This window comes from Globicephala melas, chromosome 4, assembly GCF_963455315.2.
Source record: "Globicephala melas chromosome 4, mGloMel1.2, whole genome shotgun sequence".
Taxonomy (NCBI): Eukaryota; Metazoa; Chordata; class Mammalia; order Artiodactyla; family Delphinidae; genus Globicephala; species Globicephala melas.
The window spans coordinates 77,726,207-77,748,451 of record NC_083317.1 but is presented as its reverse complement, the minus strand read 5'-3'; the positions used below and the strand labels follow the sequence as shown (position 1 = coordinate 77,748,451).

At 39.0% G+C, this 22,245-nt stretch overlaps 1 protein-coding gene across 5 annotated transcripts in view; it reads left to right on the top strand.

Moving 5' to 3' along the window:
- Positions 1-22,245, top strand: part of TP63 (tumor protein p63) — a 217,946-nt gene that overhangs the window by 168,553 nt on the left and 27,148 nt on the right. For all 5 annotated transcript variants that reach the window (XM_060297591.1, XM_060297590.1, XM_060297592.1 and 2 more), the window contains one exon: positions 21,214-21,400. In XM_060297591.1, the coding sequence (XP_060153574.1) occupies positions 21,214-21,400 (187 nt within the window). The remainder of the gene's footprint in view (positions 1-21,213; positions 21,401-22,245) is intronic.

The window sequence follows — 22,245 nt, the reverse complement described above, 5'->3', positions numbered from 1 at the left end:
AGACAGTTAGGTTGCATTCTTTTCCCCATTGGGGCGAACGAGAATATTAAGTTTATGAAGAATGAAGAAAAAGTGAGCAAGATGATACATGTTTCCATCTTCAGCAAATGAACTCTAAAGAAATAGGAAGTAACATCATGATAAGCTTTTAAGAGGTCTTGCAAGTAGAGGTAAAGGTTTGTTTAAATCTCTCCCCACTCACCACCTCCTATCCCCACCCCGGGCAAACACACACACACAAACATATTCGTGGCTCCCGCAGTCCCTAATTATCCAGCATGGAAATAGACATCTCAAAATTATTTTAGTTCTTATGGATTTATTTAAAAAGGGGGAGGAGAGCAAAAGTTTAAGACTTGAACTAAAGGTATTCAAGGGCAAATCTGATCTAATTTATTAAGTTTCGTCTTGCCTTTTTGGCAGTATCTTAACAATACTCCTAGGATCTCAGTATTTCAGAATGCTGACTTCCTGTATTTATGTAGAATAAAGAAACTCAGCAATTTGTCTATAAGATGGTGTAGCCTTGAATGAAATTCATCTTATTGTTGGAACCTTAGGGACAGCTGTAGTTGAAGGAACCCTAAAGTGTCTTAAACTTTTCTCAAGTTCATTGTAGCACACTTAAAAGTTGTAATAAAAATACAGAAAGTCGAAGGAGATCAGCAAGCATGGTGTCTGTTTTGAAATCCGTTTGCTACTCATTTCCCTCATTTTTAAATCCTATTATATTTACACCTGGGCATCCATTTCTCTGAGATGAAAGGAATGAAGGATATAAAATATCAGAGTAACAATGATTCTCAACAATTATTGTTGGTCCTGTTTCATGGAGTGATTTAACACTCTTTGCTAATCTGACTTAGTTCCTATCAGAAGGACGGGACAGTAGGATTACAGTTTAAATATCGTAGATAGAAGCACAAGAAGAGACGCTGCTGCCACCACACAGAAGCAATAATAAAACATGATGCACTATTAGGAACCTCAGAAATAGAATGAAGAATCCAGTTTCATTGATTTCAGTTACAGTGATAAAGCCGCCTTCCAATTTTTTGTCTTTCCGCCTCTACTTTCTTTATTTCCTGATTCACCCCAGAAACATATCTTCCCATACATTAGCTAGGACTTGAGTCAAAGATTAGTCTTTAGAAGTATGTTTTGAAGTCTTTGTGTCACTAAAATAATTTTGCTGGTCGCTGATCTAGCAATAGAGCTGCACAGTGGAAATAACTGCTGAGGGCTGCTATTCGTCAAGCATTTGCCCGGGACCCAGCACTGGGCTGTAGACATTGCAGGGTTTCCCCCATTTAACCCTCACAACAAGCTTATGGTGGGTGGTGGCATCATCTCTGTTTTAGAGAGGAGGAGCCAGAGGCTCGGGCAGGTTGCACCACTCGGCTGACCACACAGGGGTTTGCAGGGGGTCAGACTGTTGCTTCCCTAGTACCCCGAGCTGTCGCTGTACAGGTTAAGAGCGAGGGCGCTGCCATCAGGGGGCCCTGGAATTGAACCTGGCCCTGCCACTTAGTAGCTCTGAAAGATTGGGCAAATTATTTAACCGTTTTGAGTCTCGATTCACTTATCTGGCAAGTGAGAGCAATAATATCTACTTCACAGGTTACCGTGAAGATGATATCAGACATAAGAAACTTAGCGAAGTGCCTAGACTTAATGTCAGTAAGTGTTAGTTTGTTTTTTAACAGACATCAAATGTGGGTCCTGTTCCTGCAGCTATATCACCAGTGCTCAGGACTCAGAACATTTTAGCATTAGGATGGCGAATGTTGTGGTTCATTGAAAGATACAGATCTTAAAATTTTCTTTTCCGTGTAGTAATCCTCAAAACTGTAGATATTTAGTCATAATTCAGTCTACTAATTGAAACCTGAAATTGGAAGCTGTACCATCGTTTTAGGAATGGATTGAGTTGTTTATCTTTTCTTCTCAAAATAAAAATCTGTTAAACTCTTGATGTTCTAAAAGCAGTTTAGCTGTGTGTGTGTGTGTGTGTGTGTGTGTGTGTGTGTGTGTGTGTGTGTGAAAGAGAAGCGAGGGAGAAATGGGGGAGGGTAAGCACATACAGTAAGGGTTTAGAGGGTATTTGTTGCAATTTTCATCAGCCTACATCCCAATAACCTGGGATTTTTTTTTTTTTTTTTTTTTTTTTTTTTGCGGTACGCGGGCCTCTCACTGTTGTGGCCTCTCCCATTGTGGAGCAAAGGCTCCGGACGCGCAGCCTCAGCGGCCATGGCTCACGGGCCCAGCCACTCCGCGGCATGTGGGATCTTCCGGGACCAGGGCATGAACCCGTGTCCCCTGCACTGGCAGGCGGACTCTCAACCACTGTGCCACCAGGGAAGCCCTAACCTGGGATTTTGAAGCCAGAAAGCGCTTTGGTATTTTTGTTGTTTCATTATTTTTGTTGTTTCATTATTTTGTTGTTTCATTATTTTCATATTTTTTGTTTCATTATTTATTTCACAAAATAATGTTTAAGTTTATATTCTTTTTGTGCCAGCTATGTATGTATATATATAGATAGATAGATATAGATATAGATATAGATATAAAGATACATATATCTTTCCCAAGTGGTAAGTTTCTGGAGGGTAGGGACTCGCCCCCCTCCTCCTGTCCTTGCATATAGTACAGTGACTTGAACGTAGCAAGGGTTCTGTAAATGCACAGGGAGGCATCATTCAGTGCACCATATGATGTGTGTACAAGTACAGTAGGTGCCCTGGATTTGACGGTAAAACCTAGACTAGAGGCTTGACTCTCTCTTCTACCCTTGTTTTGTTGTGAGCAAACTAGTTTACCTACTTGAGCCTCTTTCTTCCGACAGAAAGGGGATAAAGGTGATTTTCTCAGAGTTAGCTGAGAATTAAATGAATAGCATTTATGAAAATGTTCTATAAACTCTGAAGGACTCCATGAATGGGTGAGCAATGGTGTCATTTTTGGAAATCAGTAGATGCTATCACCCTCCATACTCTCTGGATATATTCTCCCATGTCTTCTCATAAGACTGGTTCCTCTAGCCTTCCAGTAAAAAGAGTCTCTCACAGATCCAAACACATTAAAATGATTGGAATAGAGGGCTCACTTTTAGGGTTAATTTGCAAGTGAGACTCCAAAATGAGCAATGAGTCTAACAACAGACCAGATATGATGGGTATCATCTTGCAAAGGATGCCTGGGCCATGATGTAGGGTAGGACTCTAAGTGCCTCTAGCAGTCAATGGGTTCTAAACGTGTTTCTGTTCTCTGCAAAGACACAGCCTTCAGCAGGGAATAGAGGTTTAGGAACTGTGCACTGTGAGTCTTTTTAACAGAGAACACCAGACCATGCATGTGGATGTACAGGACACTTCAACCCTAGTGTCCAGGGGTTGAAGAAGGACAGCCACTGAGGAGGAACTCCTGCTAGTTTGGGATCCACAGTGTGAGGCAGTGTCCTGGACCAGGGACTGGCACACATTCCTGCTGGGCAGTGGCCCGAGCTCTGGGCAGGACTGGTGCCTTCACAACCCAGAGGCTGCCTTGTTGATATGCCAAGGTGGGAGCTGAGGAAGGAGTGGGGGCATCAGGTTTGTGCCCCAAGGGAAGAGGAGTGACAGATGTAGAAGCCCAGGGCTTTGCAGGCTATTGGGAACAATGAGTCACCCTGAGGGGGAAGGAAGACACTTTCTCTCCCTTAAGGGTAAGTGATGGCTGAAACTCAGAGCTCTGCCCTGGAGGGTGGCGTGGTCAGCCAGGCATGCCACTGCGGCAGTGGAAGGGAAGCCGTGGTTGGCATTATCATCTCTCGCCTACAGTGTGTGTGTGCCCAGAAGGCTCTCCAATGAGCCTGGATCACACCTTCTTAGAGAGAAGAGGTATAGGAATGAATGGTTTACAGTGAAAAGATCACAGCGTTGGAAGTTAGGAGTCACAGCCTCTAATTCTGTCCCATTGCTGACTTCTGGTGTGACCTTTCCTCTGAGTCTGTTCTCTCATCTGTTGGAGAATTAAACTAGGTTTGTCCAGTGGGGCGAGGGGTAAAAATTCTCTGCCCACCATAGTTGTTGCTAGAAGCATTTTCACTTCCCAGATAATTGTATCTTCCTGTATCACTGGGGGACGTCCAGGTTTGTTTTATTGAGGGACATGGAGTATGACAGGGAGTCAGGAGACTTGTTTGCAGGTGTTTAATCGCACTGAGAAGAGGACAAAATCCCTGAAGTTCATCCTCAGCTCTGTCATTTATTGGAGTGTCACTTTAAATATTTGAGCCCCAGTTTCTACACATGTGAAAAAGGAGAACATTCTCACTACAGGCGTCTCCTTATGGTGGTTGTGACTTCAGGGAACACTAAAGATCAGCTGACATTTATTGAGCACCTGCTGTATACCAGTCACTCTGACAAATGCCTTCCAGTGTCTGCTTCGTGAAGGTCACTGTGAATGGGATTACTAGTCAGGGTTGGCAAGGGGGTGGCACTGACAAGAGACACTAAATGAAAGGTGAGTTTACCCTCCTGGGGAGATAAAGTTGCAAAATTACCAATCAGGACTGTCAAATCTTTTTCAACTGGCTGTCCAAAGTCACACCCTCAGGCAGCTAGGATGAGGCTGGCAGGCTCCAACCCCACCCCTTTCCAAGGACGGTGCCAAAATGCTGCCCTCCAGCAGGGAGGCTGCAGCTGCCTCCTTTGGGCCAGGCTGGTGTCCAGGGCTGGCCACAGAGCTGCCTGTGGCCTCCTGGAGAGGTCCCAGGGCATGTTCCTCTCTGCCAAGATATAGCTGCTTTGTGGTGCAGTCTGAGTGTCCCCCCTCAGCCCCACCTGCCAGGCCCCGTGGGCTCCCGGCTGGTCTTCACGGTAAGCGGGTAGTAGACAGCCCACCTGCTTGATGTCAACATCTGTGGGCGCGGCCCCAGGAAGAATGTGCCTCTCCCAGCCTCGGCTCAGGTAATTAATCCCCACAACTGACAGGTGGCAACAGGCGGCCCTTTGGCTGGGGCCATCAAGAAAAGTGCTTGGAGGAAGGATTCTTTTCTCTTAAACTATTAAGAGCACAAATCGTACATGTCTGGCAGCTAGACGACTGTGGCAGGAAGGGAGACGTGGAGAAGAAGTGAATACCATGCCAGACGACTCTGGGGCCAATTTGGGGATCTCCACCTGCCTGATCAGTAGGATAAATCCAGTAGGATATGGTGGCCCGCGTCCTGTTTGCAAGCTCACTTTGCAGAGTTCCCTTCCTTTGAAGTAGATGTAGCCCGAAGTGGAATACCTTAGTTGCTAATGAAGAAATTGAAGCCCGAGAGGGGAAATGATTTGCCTCAGACGCTGCAGGAAATCATGGTGCAGGTGGAGGACCAGAGCCCTGTCCTCTTGACTTCCTGTCCACAGCTCTCTAGGCAATATTTACTGCCCCAGTATACACATGCAGTTCAGAAATGAGGTGATAAAATTGTGGTCTAGTCACAGGAGGGTAATTAGTTGGCTCTTGAATGCTATTTTGGTTTTCCACCGAACCTTTTAAAGTTGGCTTTTCAAGAGGACACCCCCAACCCAGCCCCAAACCATATACCCTCATTCACTCCCTCTTTTCATTTTTGGTGTTTCGGTTTGCCATCCATCATAGACCATTAGACTGATATTTGTTTAGAGTGTATTTACTTCACTAAAACCTTTGAAGTGGCTACTTTTTAATTATTAATTTTTTTTTAAAGCCTCTCTTCCTAGATGTGAGGTTTATAAAGTTTCTCAAGTGAGTTTATTTGTAGAGAACAAATCCGGAATATAGCCTATAATTATCTCATACAGTTATATAAGGTTATTCAATATATATACAGTATGTATGCAATTATATAAGGTTATTCGGTATATTTCAAGCAGCTCATACTGAAGCTGTGTCTATTTCTTTCTAGCTAAGACTCTTCTTCCATTTTAGTGAATTGATTATTTATCATTAATTTTCCAAAGCCTCTTGATCAAAAATTAGGTTTTGACCCTTATATTTTTATTTTCAAGTATCTCATCTCTCCCCCTTATTAATCTTTCCCCTGCCAAAGCAATTGCCATAACTTAATTGTGTCCTCTCTGAATACCCCGTCTGCTTTGTATGATTTTCTTTCCTGACTATTCCAATTATTGATTTCATCACCCTCTTACCCTTATAAAAGGGCCTTTTAAATTTGGCATTTCCCAAGAGTACAGTTTAGAAAAGAAAAAAAATTTAAGTCACTGAATGTTTTAGGATTGCTCTGTCTAAATTAAGGCAGGCTTCGTACTTAATGATCGCTGAGCGTGGATGAACGCTGTCGTGACAGCGTTTGAGCTTGCCTTTTTTTTTTTTGCCCCCTGCCAAATATTTTATGTTATTTAAGGTAGTACAGACCCACACGTTTCACCTCTTGTATTCTTTGAACTCTCTGAAAAAAAGAATTAAAAACTAGAAGTGCACCTAGCATTTCCTGTTAGTGAATGGTAGTTGTCTTTTAGATTATCTGTAAGTCTCATTATTTATTCTGTTAATTTTAATCAACCCAAATTCTTGCAGAAGGCCAGAAATGTCACTGATGTTTTTAAGCATTAGCTTAGGTTTAACTCTCCTTTTACGACCCAGCCATCTTCAGAGTAGGTAATTGGCCCTAAGTCTTAATGGACCTCACCTGCGTCTGGTTTTATATGCTAAGGTTAGTTCTGTGGGCTAATGGCCAGTAGTAGGTCATAATGTACATAGTATTACATGAGAAAAAATTTAAAACATTTTCTGCTAGCATGACAGCATGCCAGATGTGGATTTATCTGGAAGCTGGCACTGTAGCATCAGGATGGAATTGATGCTACCCTACACAATTGCTTCCCTTGAGTAGTAAGGTGGATTATATAATTATTGATTTGTTTATACTATCCATATTCTTGGAGAATTGTGGGTCAAGGCAGCCTCACAGTTGGGATTTTCATATAGTGTGGCATTTCTTCTGGAACAGGTTGAAAGAGTAAAGTTGTTTTTTGTTTTGTTTGATGGAGTGGGGAGGAAGGGTCTTTGTTCCACCTTTAGGAAAGAGAGCTGTTAAAAAATTACGCAGGTGTGTGCTGATATTAGCTGGCATCTCTATGCATTGTGATACTGAATTACCAGTCTGGCAGCCAAGAGCATGTAATATAGTATGTCGACTGAGGCAGGTGGTGACGGTGGGACATAGTTAGTGGAATGCTTTTTTCCCCCTTCTGTTTGCAACATGTTATTAGTAAAGGAGCTGAATTTACTCTTGTTTTCCAAAATCCCCGGAGTTATTTTATTTGAACATGATATTTGGCTTTGAGCAGCTCACTCCTCAATACACCAAACCTCTTCCCTCCCCTTCCCTTCCAAAACAAAACTTAGGCAAAGCTTGCTTTTGCATTTTGTCAGGGATAGTGTATAGCAACAAAGAGTTTATTTCATGTGTTAGTTTTGAGGCACCTCTGTTCCATACCACTGTAGAAATACTTTGCTCCTGCGGATGTTCAAGACTGTGTAAGAGGAAATTTGGTTGAGGCCCACCCCCAAATTTGCCTCTTCATTCTTGCTTGTAGGCTAGTACTTCCTGGGAATAAACACACTCTCGAATGTGCATACATACACGTAAGTACATACATTGACTCCTACTCTTTTATATATTTTCGATCTGGAATCAGAAAGATGATCAATACTTTGTTTTCCACACTCTTTATGAAGAGTTACCTTGCCAGTGTGAACCTGGTAACTGGTGTCTGTAACAGATTTGTACCAGATCATAAAATATTCAAAATAGAAGAAACATTATAGATCATCTAACAGAGCTTCCTCATTCTCGCCCTGTGGATTATTGGCTCAGGGTTCAGGGAGATCCTATACCTTGCCTGAAATTCCTCAGTGAGTGAGTGTCAGAAGTCCATGACTTCTTTGGAGAGATCAGATACTTCTATCTTTGGAAGAAAATTCTTTCACATGTGCTTTCTTTTCTTGTTTCTTCTCATCACAGTATTTCATCTTCTAATTTCACATTAAGATTTGCATAATTTAAGCAGCCACAAGCTCACGTGCAGTCTTACCTAACTAGGTACAAAGATTAGTACAGTCCGCTGCTGACTTATCAAACCTAGGATCAGCTGGAGTAGAATTGGTTCTTAAAGAAACTGTTATTCTTTTGTTCAAGATCCCATTCTGAGAATATAGTTACAAAATAGGGAAGAAAGATCTCAATTTCTAGAGAAACATGTTTACTAAACTAAAAAGAATGTGATATTGGGTCGAAAAAGCACTATGGAATATTGTACTCCTGTAGGAAATTGGTGGTCATATTTTATTTTTTAGATGACCTCTGAGCTTTGTATCTGTTTTTCTAATCATATTGCATTTATATAAATTCACTCTGCTACCAAATACACCAGTTCCCTTTTGGCCCCATACAATGAGCACCAACGGCATGATGCATGGCGAGGAACACTGGTCTTTATGTCAAGACGGTCCTTATTGCTGCATGGATTTAAGCAAGTCTCATTTCCTCTCTGGAATCAATTCCTCTTGGGCTCCTCCTCTGTAAATGTAGTGTCTGGACCAAAGGATTTCTAAGCTTTTCCTGATCTAACCTAAGAAAAGCTTAGCAAATGTGTCTTACACTAAAAATTCCTTGAAACAGGTGAGTCAATAAAAGAAGCATAGAACCAAATCCTTGGTTTAAAATGTCAATTTTTTTTTTTGTGTGGAAACTCAATCATTAGAGTATGTTAAAGTTGTAAAAAATATGCGCTTTTCAGAAGTAGGAAAATCTGAGTTTATTCCCATGTTGCCTAGATTTAGTTGAGCAACCAGTAGAAATCATTTTTTCAGGGATGCCCTCCTAACCCTCGGGACTAAGTAGAGCCCCATGTTTTATCCTGTTTCCCTCTGCTTTTTCAGAACATATGTCACAATTTTAGAAATTATTTATTTAATGTCAGTGCTTCCTTTAAACCAACTCCCTTAGGGTAAGGAATACTGCTAGTTCCCTGGAACCTAGGACAGAGCCTGTCATGAAGCAGGTGCTTAATAAATACTTGTTGAATTAATGACCTAACTTCACCTCTCTAAACCTAACTTTTGTATCTGAAAATCAAGAGAAGCAGGTTTAGACAAGATGTGCTGTAATGTTTCTTCTGGCTTCTAATATCTTATTTCTATATTCTGTGTCTTCTAAAATCATAAGTCTGCAATGATTTTACAGGTTGGTGCTGCCCATGCTAAATTCATTTAAGAAAAATTTTAATTAGGAAATATTTCAAGCATATAAAAAACAATAAGTAAAGTTAGACATCTTAATATCTACCAAAATGTTTCCATATTGCTTCAAATCTTTTCTTTAAATAAAATATGGCAGATAAAGCAAAAGATCTCCCTCCATTCCACTTCAATCCCTTCTTTCCTTCCAACAATTAAGATGAAGGAAATACATCTGTATGTAAGAACATGAATAAGTCTTAAAAACATGAGAAATAGAAATGCCAGACCACTGAGATTAAATTTTGAGCAGTGTAGTGTAAGTAAATATTAAGTTCACATAAAATTATATTACATGTACTTATGGATATATGCATGCATATTTTACAAATGTGTGGAAGCAGATCAACAAAATCCATTAGTTTTTTACACAAATGAATCTAGTAACTTGAATCCAGTTTAGAACCCAGTGATTACTAGCAGATAAATATGAACTGTGTGATTCATTGCAAATGGTTAATCTTCAAACTTTAGCAGACTTTTATTATCTGGCAACAACCAGTTCCTGAAAGGTTGAAATAATCATGTTTCCACAGTGTTCCCAAGATTACTTAAGCTACACTAAGCACTTTATGTGGACGATCTTAGAAATAGGAGGCTTCAGTAATAATCATAATGCATACATGCCTTTTATGTTGGTCTTTGCCGTTGACTAAGGCTTCTCATATCTGTGATTTTTTTTCCTCCACTCTAAGAGATGTATATTGCATATTATAATTTTTTTCTATTTTATGTTTGTGAGAGGTGAAGTAACTGCATAAAGACTCAGGGAATAAATAGAAGAGGCAGAGTTTAAATCTTGTCTTTTGACCCCTAGTCCAGTAAATATTGCTTCCCATTATTGGTTTTGGATAAGAGTCCTTTTCCAAAGCTTTTGGTTTTAAGAATTAAGCCCTTTCCTCTTCTACAACAAAATTGGCCTGTTAATTCCAGTGTTACCTCATGGTATTTTATTTTCCTTGTCTGGAATTAGAACAAATTATTTTTTCTTTTCTCTATGTGTTGATGAGTCCAATGACTAAGTCCTGTCTCATTTTGCTCCTGAATGTCAGGAGTCCTGTGTTAAAACTAACTCTCATTCATTCTACTTTGACTTTAGAAAAGAGATAAGAAAATGACATATTATTTTTGCAAGCATCTTTAATTCTAATGAATAATAGTTCTTGGCCTGTTTTGGTACTTCCATGCGTATCTTTCACGATGAAAGCTAGAAGACTGAGTTTTAGTAATTCCAAAACATTTCTTCCATCTCTTCACCTTTTTCTTCATTTGTAGTGCTCTAGTTTAGGCTCCCCTCACTTCTTATCTGAATGGGTCCTAATAAGTCTCCCTTCTCCCTACTTTGCCTCAGTCTTGCTCCTATCAGCTTTGTTTTACTTACTACATAGACACTGATTAGGTCTTTCCCCTGCTTTGCAATCATCAGTGACTCTCCTTTGCCTGCTGGTAGAGTCCACCTGTTTCTTGTGACATCCAAGTCTCCTCTGAATCTGGTAGCTGCCTTCTTCGCTTAGCCTCATTGCTTTCTGCTCTGCCTCTCCTCCTTCTTCCCCCAGCGCATCTCTATTTCAACCACATTGACATCTCTTTGCTTGTACTCATGATGTTCTTTCTTCATAGAGAGCCTGCCCTCTGCCTCTTGACTCTTCCTTCCTCCTGTTTTTTGGTGTACCGTCTAGTTGGTGAATAACTTGTCTTTTTTAAGGCCTAGTTTAAATATCACTACCTCTATAAAACCTTTCTTCTCTGCTTTAGTGGAATATATTTACTTTTCTCTTTCTCTCTTATTCCAACCAATCCATCAGTGAATCTGGTTAAAATATATCTGGAAACCAGATGCTCTTCACCAGCTCCCCTGCTGGTCTAAGCCACTCTCATATTTTTCACTTGGATTATTTGCAGTAGCTTCCTTGCTGGTCTCTCTACTTCCATCTTTGGTCAACAGAGTTTATTCTTCACATAACAGCCAGAATCTTATTAAAATGCAAATCAGATCATGTCACCTTCTCAAACCTCTCCAGTGGCTTCCTATCTCACATCAAGGAAAACTGAAGTCCTTACTCTGGCCAAAAACCTTGCATGATCTGGGCCCCAACTTCTCTCTAAATTCTGATCATATCCCCTATCACTGTATCCTTTGTTCACTGCTCTCCAGTGACACTGGCCTTCATGACAGACATACCCACCCCAGAACCTTAGCACTTGCTGTCTTCAGTAATTGGAACATAATTTCCCTAGGAGTATGAATGGCTCACTCCAATGCTTCCTTCAGATCTTTCTTTAAATATCAACTTACCAAAGTATTCTTCTCTGACAACTCTAGATAAAATAATATCCTCCTCATATAATGGTCTCTAACTCCTGGCTCTTGACTCTCTACTGCCTTTAAATTTACTCTGATTTTCTTTATCCACTATCTGACATAGTATTCACTTGTTTATTCTAGAATGTGAGCACCTTTAGAGCCTTTGCTTTTGTTCACTTCTGAATTTCCAAACCTAAAACAGACTCTTGAATATAGTACTTTCTCAATAAATATCAAATTTATTAATTAGTAGTTAATTGCTCTATCCTCTGTAATTCCATAACACTTTACATACCTATAGCATTGTTTGTATTTCACTCTACTTCTAAACTGTGAGCAACCTGAGGGTAAGGACTAAGTAATTTTTTCTTCCAATTTATTTTACATTTTAAAGACTATCCTACACAGTGAGGATACATAAGTTTCTCCATTTGAGGGTTTTTAAGTCTTATTTCTGTCTGTTCCTAGTACAGAATAGAGTACCTGGCATCATATAGTATGTGCTCAAGTAAATGTTTGTTCCATAGTTATTGAATGATGTGCAAAAGGGGAGATAAATAGATTTGATTTCTAGTTTGCAATGGCAACTGCTTAGCAGATTCTAAGGTAGTCAACATTTTATTTTCCACTAAAATATTATGAATTCCAGAAAAATGCCTAACTAAATTAGACACTCAAGCTATTGACAGTCTCCTGTAGCAAATTTATTACTTAAAAAGTATGGAACTGAATTGAAAAATGTCAAAGGATGCCCATACTAGCTCTTGCTATAGCTTGCTATATTCATGGAAAACTACAAAAGCAAATTAAGGGCCTGTATTTAAAAAAAAATAAGCATAAGGGAACATGATTTTAATGAACCAAAGAAAGCAAAAGTATCGAAAAAACTGAAAAAATAAGGTTTAAAATGTTGCTTCAGTACAAAGTAATAAAACATAAGCACTGTAAAGTTGGAGAAGAAAATAATAAACCTAGAATAGCAAGTTCTGATGAAAAGATGACTGGATAAGGTAAAAAGGGAGATAAATGAGATAAGCAAGTTCAATTGAAATGCAATAGAAGAATTTCAATTCTTTGTAGTAGAATAGAACAGAATTAACTCTAGAAAGCCATACTTATGGTAGAGAAAACAAATTTGAGAAACTTTCCCAGAATGCAAATAAAATAAAAAGATGTCAACAATTAGTGTTTGAGTATATAAAATGTATGGTGGATAGAGAGGGATATCCAGAGTAAGACTTATATGTTTCTAGAAACTAATAAGAGCAGAAGGAACAAAAACACAAGTAAAAAAAAGGAAAAACTAAGAAATTTACTGATTTGAGTTCAAGCATGTAAGTTGAAAGAGCTCACCAATTTCCAAGTTATTTCGAGAAAAAAAAGGATATATTTAGAAACATTCTCACTTAAAACAAAAACAAAAACAGAATAAAGAAGGAAACAAAATCCTGAAAATATCTAGGGAGAAATAAGCAGCTTGCTTAATTTAAAGGAAAAAAATTCAAATTGACCTCAGACTTCTACGATGCTAAAATATACATTGACTCAATTATCCAGTTTCAAGAGATTCAGTTAAAATTAATTTATGTACTAAAGATTTGTATACTAAAATGTGCTCTTCAGCTCTTCAGTGTTATTTTTAATATTTTTACAATGGAGTAATTTATACTATAAAAGAAAACATGCTTAAATAAATCATAGTATATCCCTTTTTAAAACTATAAACATAACCACATAAAATTATATTTTAAAACTAGAACAGGCTCATGATATGTTAAATAAAAAAAGATACCAAAATTTTTATGATATGCCCCAGTTTGTGTATATGTGTGCGTGCGTGTGTGTGTGTGTGTGTGTGTGTGTGCGCGCGCACGTATAGGAAAAAGTCTAAAATGTTAGGGGTATGTATCTCTGGGTAGGGGGAATATGTCATATATTTTCTTTTTTCCATAATTTTTTTATGTATACATGCTGTTATAACTATGAAAACAGAGATATTTATAAAAAAAAAAAAAGAAGTGGATAAGTTTTTAATCTCTATAACTGCTTCTAATAGCAACAGCACTACAGGGAGAGAAACTTTATAATTTCAAACATAAAGTTTGGAATGTTTAATATCCACCCAAAAAGCTGCTGGAAATTCAATGCAGTGGACTTGGATCACCAAAGAAATTCTTAAGTTATAGTAGATTCTTTTTTCAGGTATAAAATCAGTTGGGTTCTTGATTTGATACCTGTCAGTAGGAAAAACCTAGCTAGAGATAAATATAACCTTGGAAGAACAATGAAAAAAAAATCTGTTTAGAATGGTAAGAAAATGTGCAAAGGGGAAATAAGTTCAAACTAGAAGTAGAATCCATGAAACAAACCAAAAACCTAGAGAAAGAATTATTTCTCTCAAGAATGTTGTATAGTCCCTTATTACATTGGATACGAAGTATAATAGAACCCAACCCCCCAAAAAGAAATGCTTCATGTGTTCCTCAATGTTAAAAATTAGATACATCAGAATGTTGTAGATATAGCTAAAGGAGTGCTTAAAGTGAACTTTGTAGAATTAAATGCTTATATTAGGAAAATATGAAAGTCTAAAATCAGTGATCTAAGATACCAATTTAAAGAAGAAAAAACAATAGCAAATTGAATGATAGTTCAATTAATGTAGTTAGACAAGAATAAAAAATTAAAAGTCATGCATGTTAGAAAAGAAGAAATGAAACTGGCTTTACTTGCAGTTGACATCATCATCTATGTAGAAAATTGTACCTACAAAAAACTACTAGAACTAATAAGTTTAGAAAGATTTTGTATATTGACAGGATATATGGTCAATATACAAAAATCAATTATATTTTATGTACTAGAAAAATACAATTAGAAATGTAAATTTTTAAAGTATTATTTACAATTAAAAAGTATTAAAGAGGGCTTCCCTGGTGGCGCAGTGGTTGAGAGTCCGCCTGCCGGTGCAGGGGACGCGGGTTCGTGCCCCAGTCCGGGAGGATCCCGCGTGCCATGGAGCGGCTGGGCCCGTGAGCCATGGCCGCTGAGCCTGCGCGTCCAGAGCCTGTGCTCCGCGACGGGAGAGGCCACAGCAGTGAGAGGGCCGCATACCGCAAAAAAAAAAGTATTAAAAAAGTAATCTAACAAATTTGTGCAAGATTTGCACAATGAAGACTATAAAATATTCCTGAGAGAAAGTAAACATGTTCTAATTAAATGGAAATATATACCATGTTCATGGATTAGAAGATACAATATTGCTAAGATATTGTCTTCAAGATGACCTATATATTCAACACAGTCTCATCCAAAATTCTACCAGACATTTTTGTGGGAATTGACAAATTTCTTGTAAATATTATATGGAAATTCAAAGGACCTAGAATAGCTAAAACAATTTTGGAAGAGAAGAACAAAATTGGAAGAATTAGATTACCTGATTTTAAGACTTGCTATAAAGTTAGAGTAATCCAGACAATGTGATACTGATGTATGAATAGATCAATAGGAAAGAAGGCAGTGTCCAGATAAAGACCTGAACACATACGGTCAATTAATTTTCACAAAAGTTGCCAAGGGTATTCAATAGGAGGAAAATATAATCTTTTCAACAAACTGTGCTGGAACAATTGAATATCCATTAAAAAGAAGAAGAGAAAGAGGAAGAGAAGGGAGAGAAAGAGGAGACTGAAAGTAGATATAGGACTAAATGCAGGAGCTAAGATTATAAAACTTCTACAGGAAAACATAGAAAATCCTTCTAACATTGAATTAGACCAAAATTCCTTAGGACACAAAATGCATGAGCCTTAAAGGCAAAATACTGATAATTTCTTAAAATTAACTGTTTTGGAAAAGCACAGAAGGTGGGGTAAAAAAGGCAATCTATAACCTGGGAGAAAATATATAATTTTTTAACTTATATTACATAAAGGACTTGTATCCAGAATACATAAAGAACTCTTTTCACTCAAATTATGAACACAAGCAACCCAATTAAAAAATGAAAATTTAAAAAGTATAAAAGATTTGAACACACTTCAGAAAAGAATAGCAAATAAGTATATAAAAATAATATAAAGTGAATATAAATATATTTTAAACTTTTCATTATATAAAATATAAATATAAATGAAGTATATATGTATATGAAAAGATACTCAAGATCATTAAACATCAGGGAGATGCTAATTTAAACCACAGTGAGAACCACTACATACCTGCTAAGATGGCGTTGAAATTGACAATACCAAGTGCTGGCAAGGATATGAAGCCCTCATACGCTGCTGGTGGTGATGTAAAATGGCACAACTTCTTTGTAAAACAGTTTGGAAGTTTCTTATAAAGTTAAGCATACACTTAATCAGCAATCACGCTTGCAGTACTTATCCAAAATAATGTAAATATATGTCCTAAGATTTGTATATAAATGTTCATAATGCAGTTGTCCCTCCATATCCATGGGAGGTTGGTTCCAGGACCCCCAGTGAATACCAAAATCCACAGATGCTCAAGTCCCTTATATAAAATGGTGTAGCATTTACATTTAACCCACATACATCCTCTTTTATACTTTAAATCATCTCTAGATTTCTTATAATGCTTAATACAATGGGAATGCTATGTAGATAGTTGCTGGCATGGCAAATCTAAGTTTTGCTTTCTTGAACTTTGTGGAAAATTTTTCCTCCATATATTTTCAATCCATGCTTGGTTGAATCTGTGGATGTGGAACCCACAGATACGGAAACCAACTGTAGTTTTATTCCTAGTAAATAAAAACTGGAAATAATTGGTGACTTGATAAATAATAGAATTCCATTCAATAATAAAATAGAATGCTGATACATGCAAAAACATCGGTGAATCTCGGAAGCGTTATGCTAAGTGAGAGAATCCAGGCACATAATGGACAGTATTATTCCATTTCTATAAAAATTTAGAAAGGCAAAAGTGTAACAAGAGAAAGCAGGTACAGATTGCCTGAGAATGGGTTGGGGTGAAGATTAACTGCAAAGGGGAAAAAGATAATTTTGATGAGGGGTGGGGACTCAGGGAAGGCTGGGGAGGGGATGGAAATAGTGTGTATCTTACTCATGATAGTGGTTACATTAGAGCGTACACGTGTCAAAAGTCACCAACATGAACGCTTAAAAATTGGTGTATTTTATAGTAGATTACACTTCAAAGCTGATTAAAGGAAAACAAGGCATACATACCCAAAAGAAGAAATTGGTCTTTAGGTTTACAGAATCTCAGGTCAATGTTTGGGAGCATTTTAGAGGTCAATTTTCAAAGCCCCAGAGAGGAAGAGAGACATTCAAAGAATCCAGATGTATTCCAATTTGTAGTCTCTGCTGACTTGAATCACCAGGGTATTTTAAAATCTTGGCATAAATTTTAGATTCCCGTTTTTAGTGATCTTGTAGAAGCATGGAAAATTGGTGAAGATGATAGTGGCTATTGGGTGGGGGAAGTGGGCAAGTCGAAGGAATTATGAATACACTGTAGGCCAGGGAGACTGAATTTAGTACTGGAAAAATATTAAATGTCATCACAGAACCAATTTGCAAATAATGAAGGAAATAGAGTAGCAGAAACTTGGCTTTGTCAAGAAGGAACCATGCCAGACCACTTCAGCCCCTCTGATTACTGAACAGCAGTTCTGGAGGTTTAACTGGAAGCAACAACTGGAACGTATCCTGGCCCTGGTCAGACATTTAGATTTAGTCAGTAGTAAAACCTCATCACTAAAATTGGAAAATATGGTTTACAGCCCCAGATGCAGCCCTAGCTTAAGAGTAATATCTAAATTTTCCTGGCACGGTGTGGAGAACAGAAGGAAAATATGTTTGAATTGTGGGTGATGAATGTATGGTGCGTTTGAGGCATGTTGAGGTTTGCATGGGTAGAACATGGGAGTGGGAAGTGTGTGTGTTTGGGGGGTGGGGGGAGGGAATGAGAGAAAGATGAAGCCAGAACACAAAGGGCCTTCATACACCATGCGAAAGAGCAGGACCTCTTTCATGAATTCCCCAGAGCCGTAATAGAATTACTGACAGACAGCTGGTCCTAGACTCTAGGTCGGCTTCCTCCTAGTCCAGGATTGTTTCCCTTCTATCACTTGCTGCTTCTCCCTGCACTGAAATGAGCAAACATTATTATACTGAGACATAAAGAGGAATTATTGATGGTAAGTAGATCATTTCTGAGCTCCATTTTAATGTTAGAGAAGATTGTGTACCTCTTAGGTTGATTCGGCGAATAGCCACACGTTTGAGAATTAGAAAAAAAGTAAAAGTACAGAAATATGCACTGCAGAGCCAAGAGAATGCGAGATGAGGAACTGCTGTTCCAGGACTATGGGTGATTCCTGTATCCTGGTGGTTAACCAGATCTTCTCTGTGACCTCAGGCAAGTCCTCTGCCTTCTTCTTATCTATAAAATGGGGATAATAATACTGATCCATTATCTGTTATCTGAAATTCTGAAATTCAAAGAACTCTGAAAAACAAAAGTTGCTTTGGTTTTGTTTTAATTTCATAAGTTCGTGGCAAACTCAGGTGGTGGTGAAACCTGGCCTGAACATTGAGATTTTATGGTCATTTCCTACTTCGTGTGAATCTTCATGGATTCTGCAGAAATATTAAGATTTGATTATAGGGTGGCCCACTAAATCCTCCTGGAGGTGTTTATAACATACGCTATATGAACTCTACTCCCTTTCTAAAATCTAAACAATTCTGGATTCTGAAACATCTGGCCCCAGGGGTTTCAGATAAGAGATTGTAGATCCGTAGTACCTTCCTATTAGGCTTCTGTGAAGGTTAAATTTCTTACTCCAGAGCTCAGAAAATGGTGAAGTTATTATTGAATATCATTACTGAAACACAGAAATTAGATTCCCCCTCCCACCTCTTAAGGATGAGTGAAGATTTAACCTGATGATGCCTAAGATTGTTCTTAGTACTTTCACGTTTTAGTCGGTCAAGTGTGATTTACAGTATATCAGCTATTGAAACAGAACGTTTTTCTTAACTGTCCTACTTATCCTTCTTTTCTTGCAATCTTTACACGCTTGGATGGGTGCCTTATTTGCCTTTAGGTGTCAGTTGACAAACTTTTTTTGCAATCATCTTTCCTGAGGTGCATTTTATGAAACTCATGTTCAGATTATACATCTCCTAGTTTAGTTAAAACACAAACAGATATGCTTATTTTCTGAGAGTTCTCAATAAAAATGAGTTCATAACATGCTTTAAGACGTTGTCTTTATTTGTAAAGTCATTGGTTAAAAACACTAGAGGAAAAATATCTACCTAGATTTCATTCAGTGTTTCCCAAGTAGAATTTTTTTTCTGTGGTTGATTTATGGCATGCTTCCTATTTCTTCACGCTATATAAAACCCTTTTGCTGTGTTTAATCCTTGACCTGTGGGCATGGAGAAACAATTATGTAATACAGGTCTAGTATTAGGAAATTTTTAACTGAAAATTTCATATAATGAAATGCTTGGGAGAAAAAGAAAGATTATTTAAATAAATATTATATTTCAAAAGGAAGAGGTAAAGCAATTTTTTTTTTTTTTTTTTTTTTTTTTTGCGGTACGCGGGCCTCTCACTGTTGTGGCCTCTCCCGTTGCGGAGCACAGGCGCCGGACGCGCAGGCTCAGTGGCCATGGCTCACGGGCCCAGCCGCTCCGCGGCATGTGGGATCCTCCGCGGCATGTGGGATCCTCCGCGGCATGTGGGATCCTCCCCGACCGGGGCACGAACCTGTGTCCCCTGCATCGGCAGGCGGACTCTCAACCACTGCGCCACCAGGGAAGCCCTTTTAAATGTGTTTTTCCATGGGACATTTGCCTCTATTCAGAGTTGGGTTGGAACATAGCAATAATGAATCCCTTTGCCACTCTGGCTCCTGCTCCCCAGTGTCTTTTCCCTGGAAGGATGTTGCTGCCAATTTAGGATTGTAACCTGTGTGTGTCTGTTTACCTTTGTTTGGGTAAGTGTTACTAGGTACCCTGCTCTTGGCCAGCAATTCCACTACCTGGGTGGTTTCACTCAACATCAGAATGAGGAGGAATGCAGTGATGAGGCATTGACCCAGAGAACAGGGGTGATAAGATTTAAGATGGTGTAAGGATTAGAATGTAGACTTTCTATACGGTTTCAGAGGTGGGAAGAGGAAACATCAAGGATGGAACTTTTTCTTCAAGGTGTCATGCTTTCTCCACCCTGTTTTCTAATTTTACAGTCAACCAACCACTGAACTTCCTCTCCCTACAGAAGGTAGTGTGGGGAGGAAAAATTTCAGTCACTTGTGAGTGAAAAGATAATCTTTTTGCTGTGTTGTAGTAGAGCAGTCCTTCTTTCATGAGAGTGTATGACCAAGTGGCCCCTTCCAGATCCCTCATTCTTTTAGGCTATGACCTTAGAAGATAAGTGCAGCCATTTGCGGGAAATTTTGCTTTGCAGTTTTCTAGTTGGTTGACCTCAGGTAAAATGTCTTCGCTATCTGTCAGATATTCTATCTTAAAACATTTTTTTCCATAAACCCTAATTCCTATGAGTATTATAAGGGGGGGATTAATTATAGTCTGTTTAATAATACTCAGTACATGAGGACATTGTTTTTCCATTTAGTTTCTGGTACTCTGTAAAGCTGTTCATAGTGTTAATCATTGAAATATTTCTGAGAATATCTTTCTTCATCCTAAAGAGAAGATAACAGGAAATAATGACATAAATGTGTTTTGATAAAATGTGAAATAGTTTGTAGACATAGGATTTTATTTAAAGTGGAAAGAAATGATTAATTTGATCAATGAATGTAATCCCCTCGAATAAGATTGCTAGATGTCATGCATATAGTAGCCAACGGTGAACGTGATGCCAAAAGCTCAGCCTCTGTACCCCAGTGCCGAATCTAATCTCAGAGATAGAGTTTTGGGTGAAGTAGAAGAGAATAGCTTTATTGCTTTGCCAGGCAAAGGGGGGCAGAGTGGGCTCCTGCCCTCAATAACTGTGTGACCCAACCCTGGAGGATTTGGTGAGGAGTTTTATAGTGATGGTTCAAGGGCAGAGTTGATGATAAGATTAGGGTGTGTGCAGAGGCTGCACTCCTTTAATCTGGTCTCAGGTAGTCTGATGAGTTTTTCTGGTTGCTTTAATCTGGCCTCAGGTGGTCTTCTCTGGAATGAAGAATGCTAACTCCATTTGTTGGGGGTTTTGGTTCTGTAAGGAGCTCAAAGATATTGTTCTGTGGATCCCTTGAGGCAGAGCCAGGACCTGCCCCAAGGCTGCACTATTGTTTTTTGGCTGTTCCTCATTTGTCTCTGCATCCTCTCCCTTCCCTGATTAGCAAATGTTTGAAACTTCCCTTTGGGGCTCAGGGAGGGTCATGGAGGCTAGAGTCTGTTCCCTACAAACAAGGAATGGGGGACCTGGAAAGGCTTCTCTACCCAGGAGCCCCACAGGGTCCTGCTCGGTTTCATACAGGCAGCTATAAAGGTGTGTGTTTACAGAAAGTAGATGCATGTTCCTTGTTCTGATTTTGAACAGGTATTTTGAACAGTGTCTCCTATTGTTTCTTTTCTTTCCTCCACCATTGGCTCATCTCTAAGCAGTATTCCACTGAACTGAAGAAACTGTACTGCCAGATTGCGAAGACATGCCCCATCCAAATCAAGGTGATGACCCCACCCCCTCAGGGCGCCGTCATCCGTGCCATGCCTGTCTACAAGAAGGCCGAGCACGTCACTGAAGTGGTGAAAAGGTGCCCCAACCATGAGCTGAGCCGTGAATTCAACGAGGGTAAGGAGAATGGGGATCTGTGGCCGTTCAACTAAGTTCCTTGAAATGGAGCTCCTGTGGAGACTTTTGTTTGGTGCCCACTTACCTGGTTCCAACCTCTGCTGGCTGATGGCAGCTCAGGCTACCTTTCTGGCTGACAAGACTGTCTGAGAATAATGATGAGTAAATTTCAGGCTTTCACAATGACTGAACTGTTTATTTTAATATTGGTAATTGCTCAGTGACCTGGACTTGCCTCTCTACTCCCTACTACTGCTTCCTTCCTTCTTCTTTTTTTTTTTTTTTTTAATGGGAGGGTTTAAGGAGAACATGTGGCCCCTGATCTGTTGGGCCCTGGCTAGGGGCTTCAGTGCCTCTCCCAGGGTGATTGTCAAGGCCAGACCAATTAGGGTCTAGAAGGGGAAGAGATAGGAGCATAAAAGATGAGAAATATTAAAAAAAAAAAATAGAAGAAGGAAGTAAGAACTAAGAAAAAGAAATGAAGACAAATAATGGATAAGAAGAGTTAACAGAAGATCTAGAACGTAAGCTGGGGACGGGAAACAGTAAAGTGAAGGACTGGGAGTCAAAGAGCAGGTATCTTGGGGCGACCTTTAAGTGCTGTATCCATAGGTAAGTTAGGCCCCAGCCTCTGAGCCTCAGATCCAGTAACAATTTTACAGAAGAGGTCATTATTTCCAAGGGTCCCCTTACATCTGCTGTTCTAAAGTTCTTTGAAGGCAGGCTAAGTCAAGAAGACAAAAATAGAAAAGAAGGACAGAAGAAAGCAAAAAGATTCATCAAAGCGTGATGAGGGTGCAGGAGGGTTGGGAGTTAGGATACTTTTTATAGAAATTATATGAAAA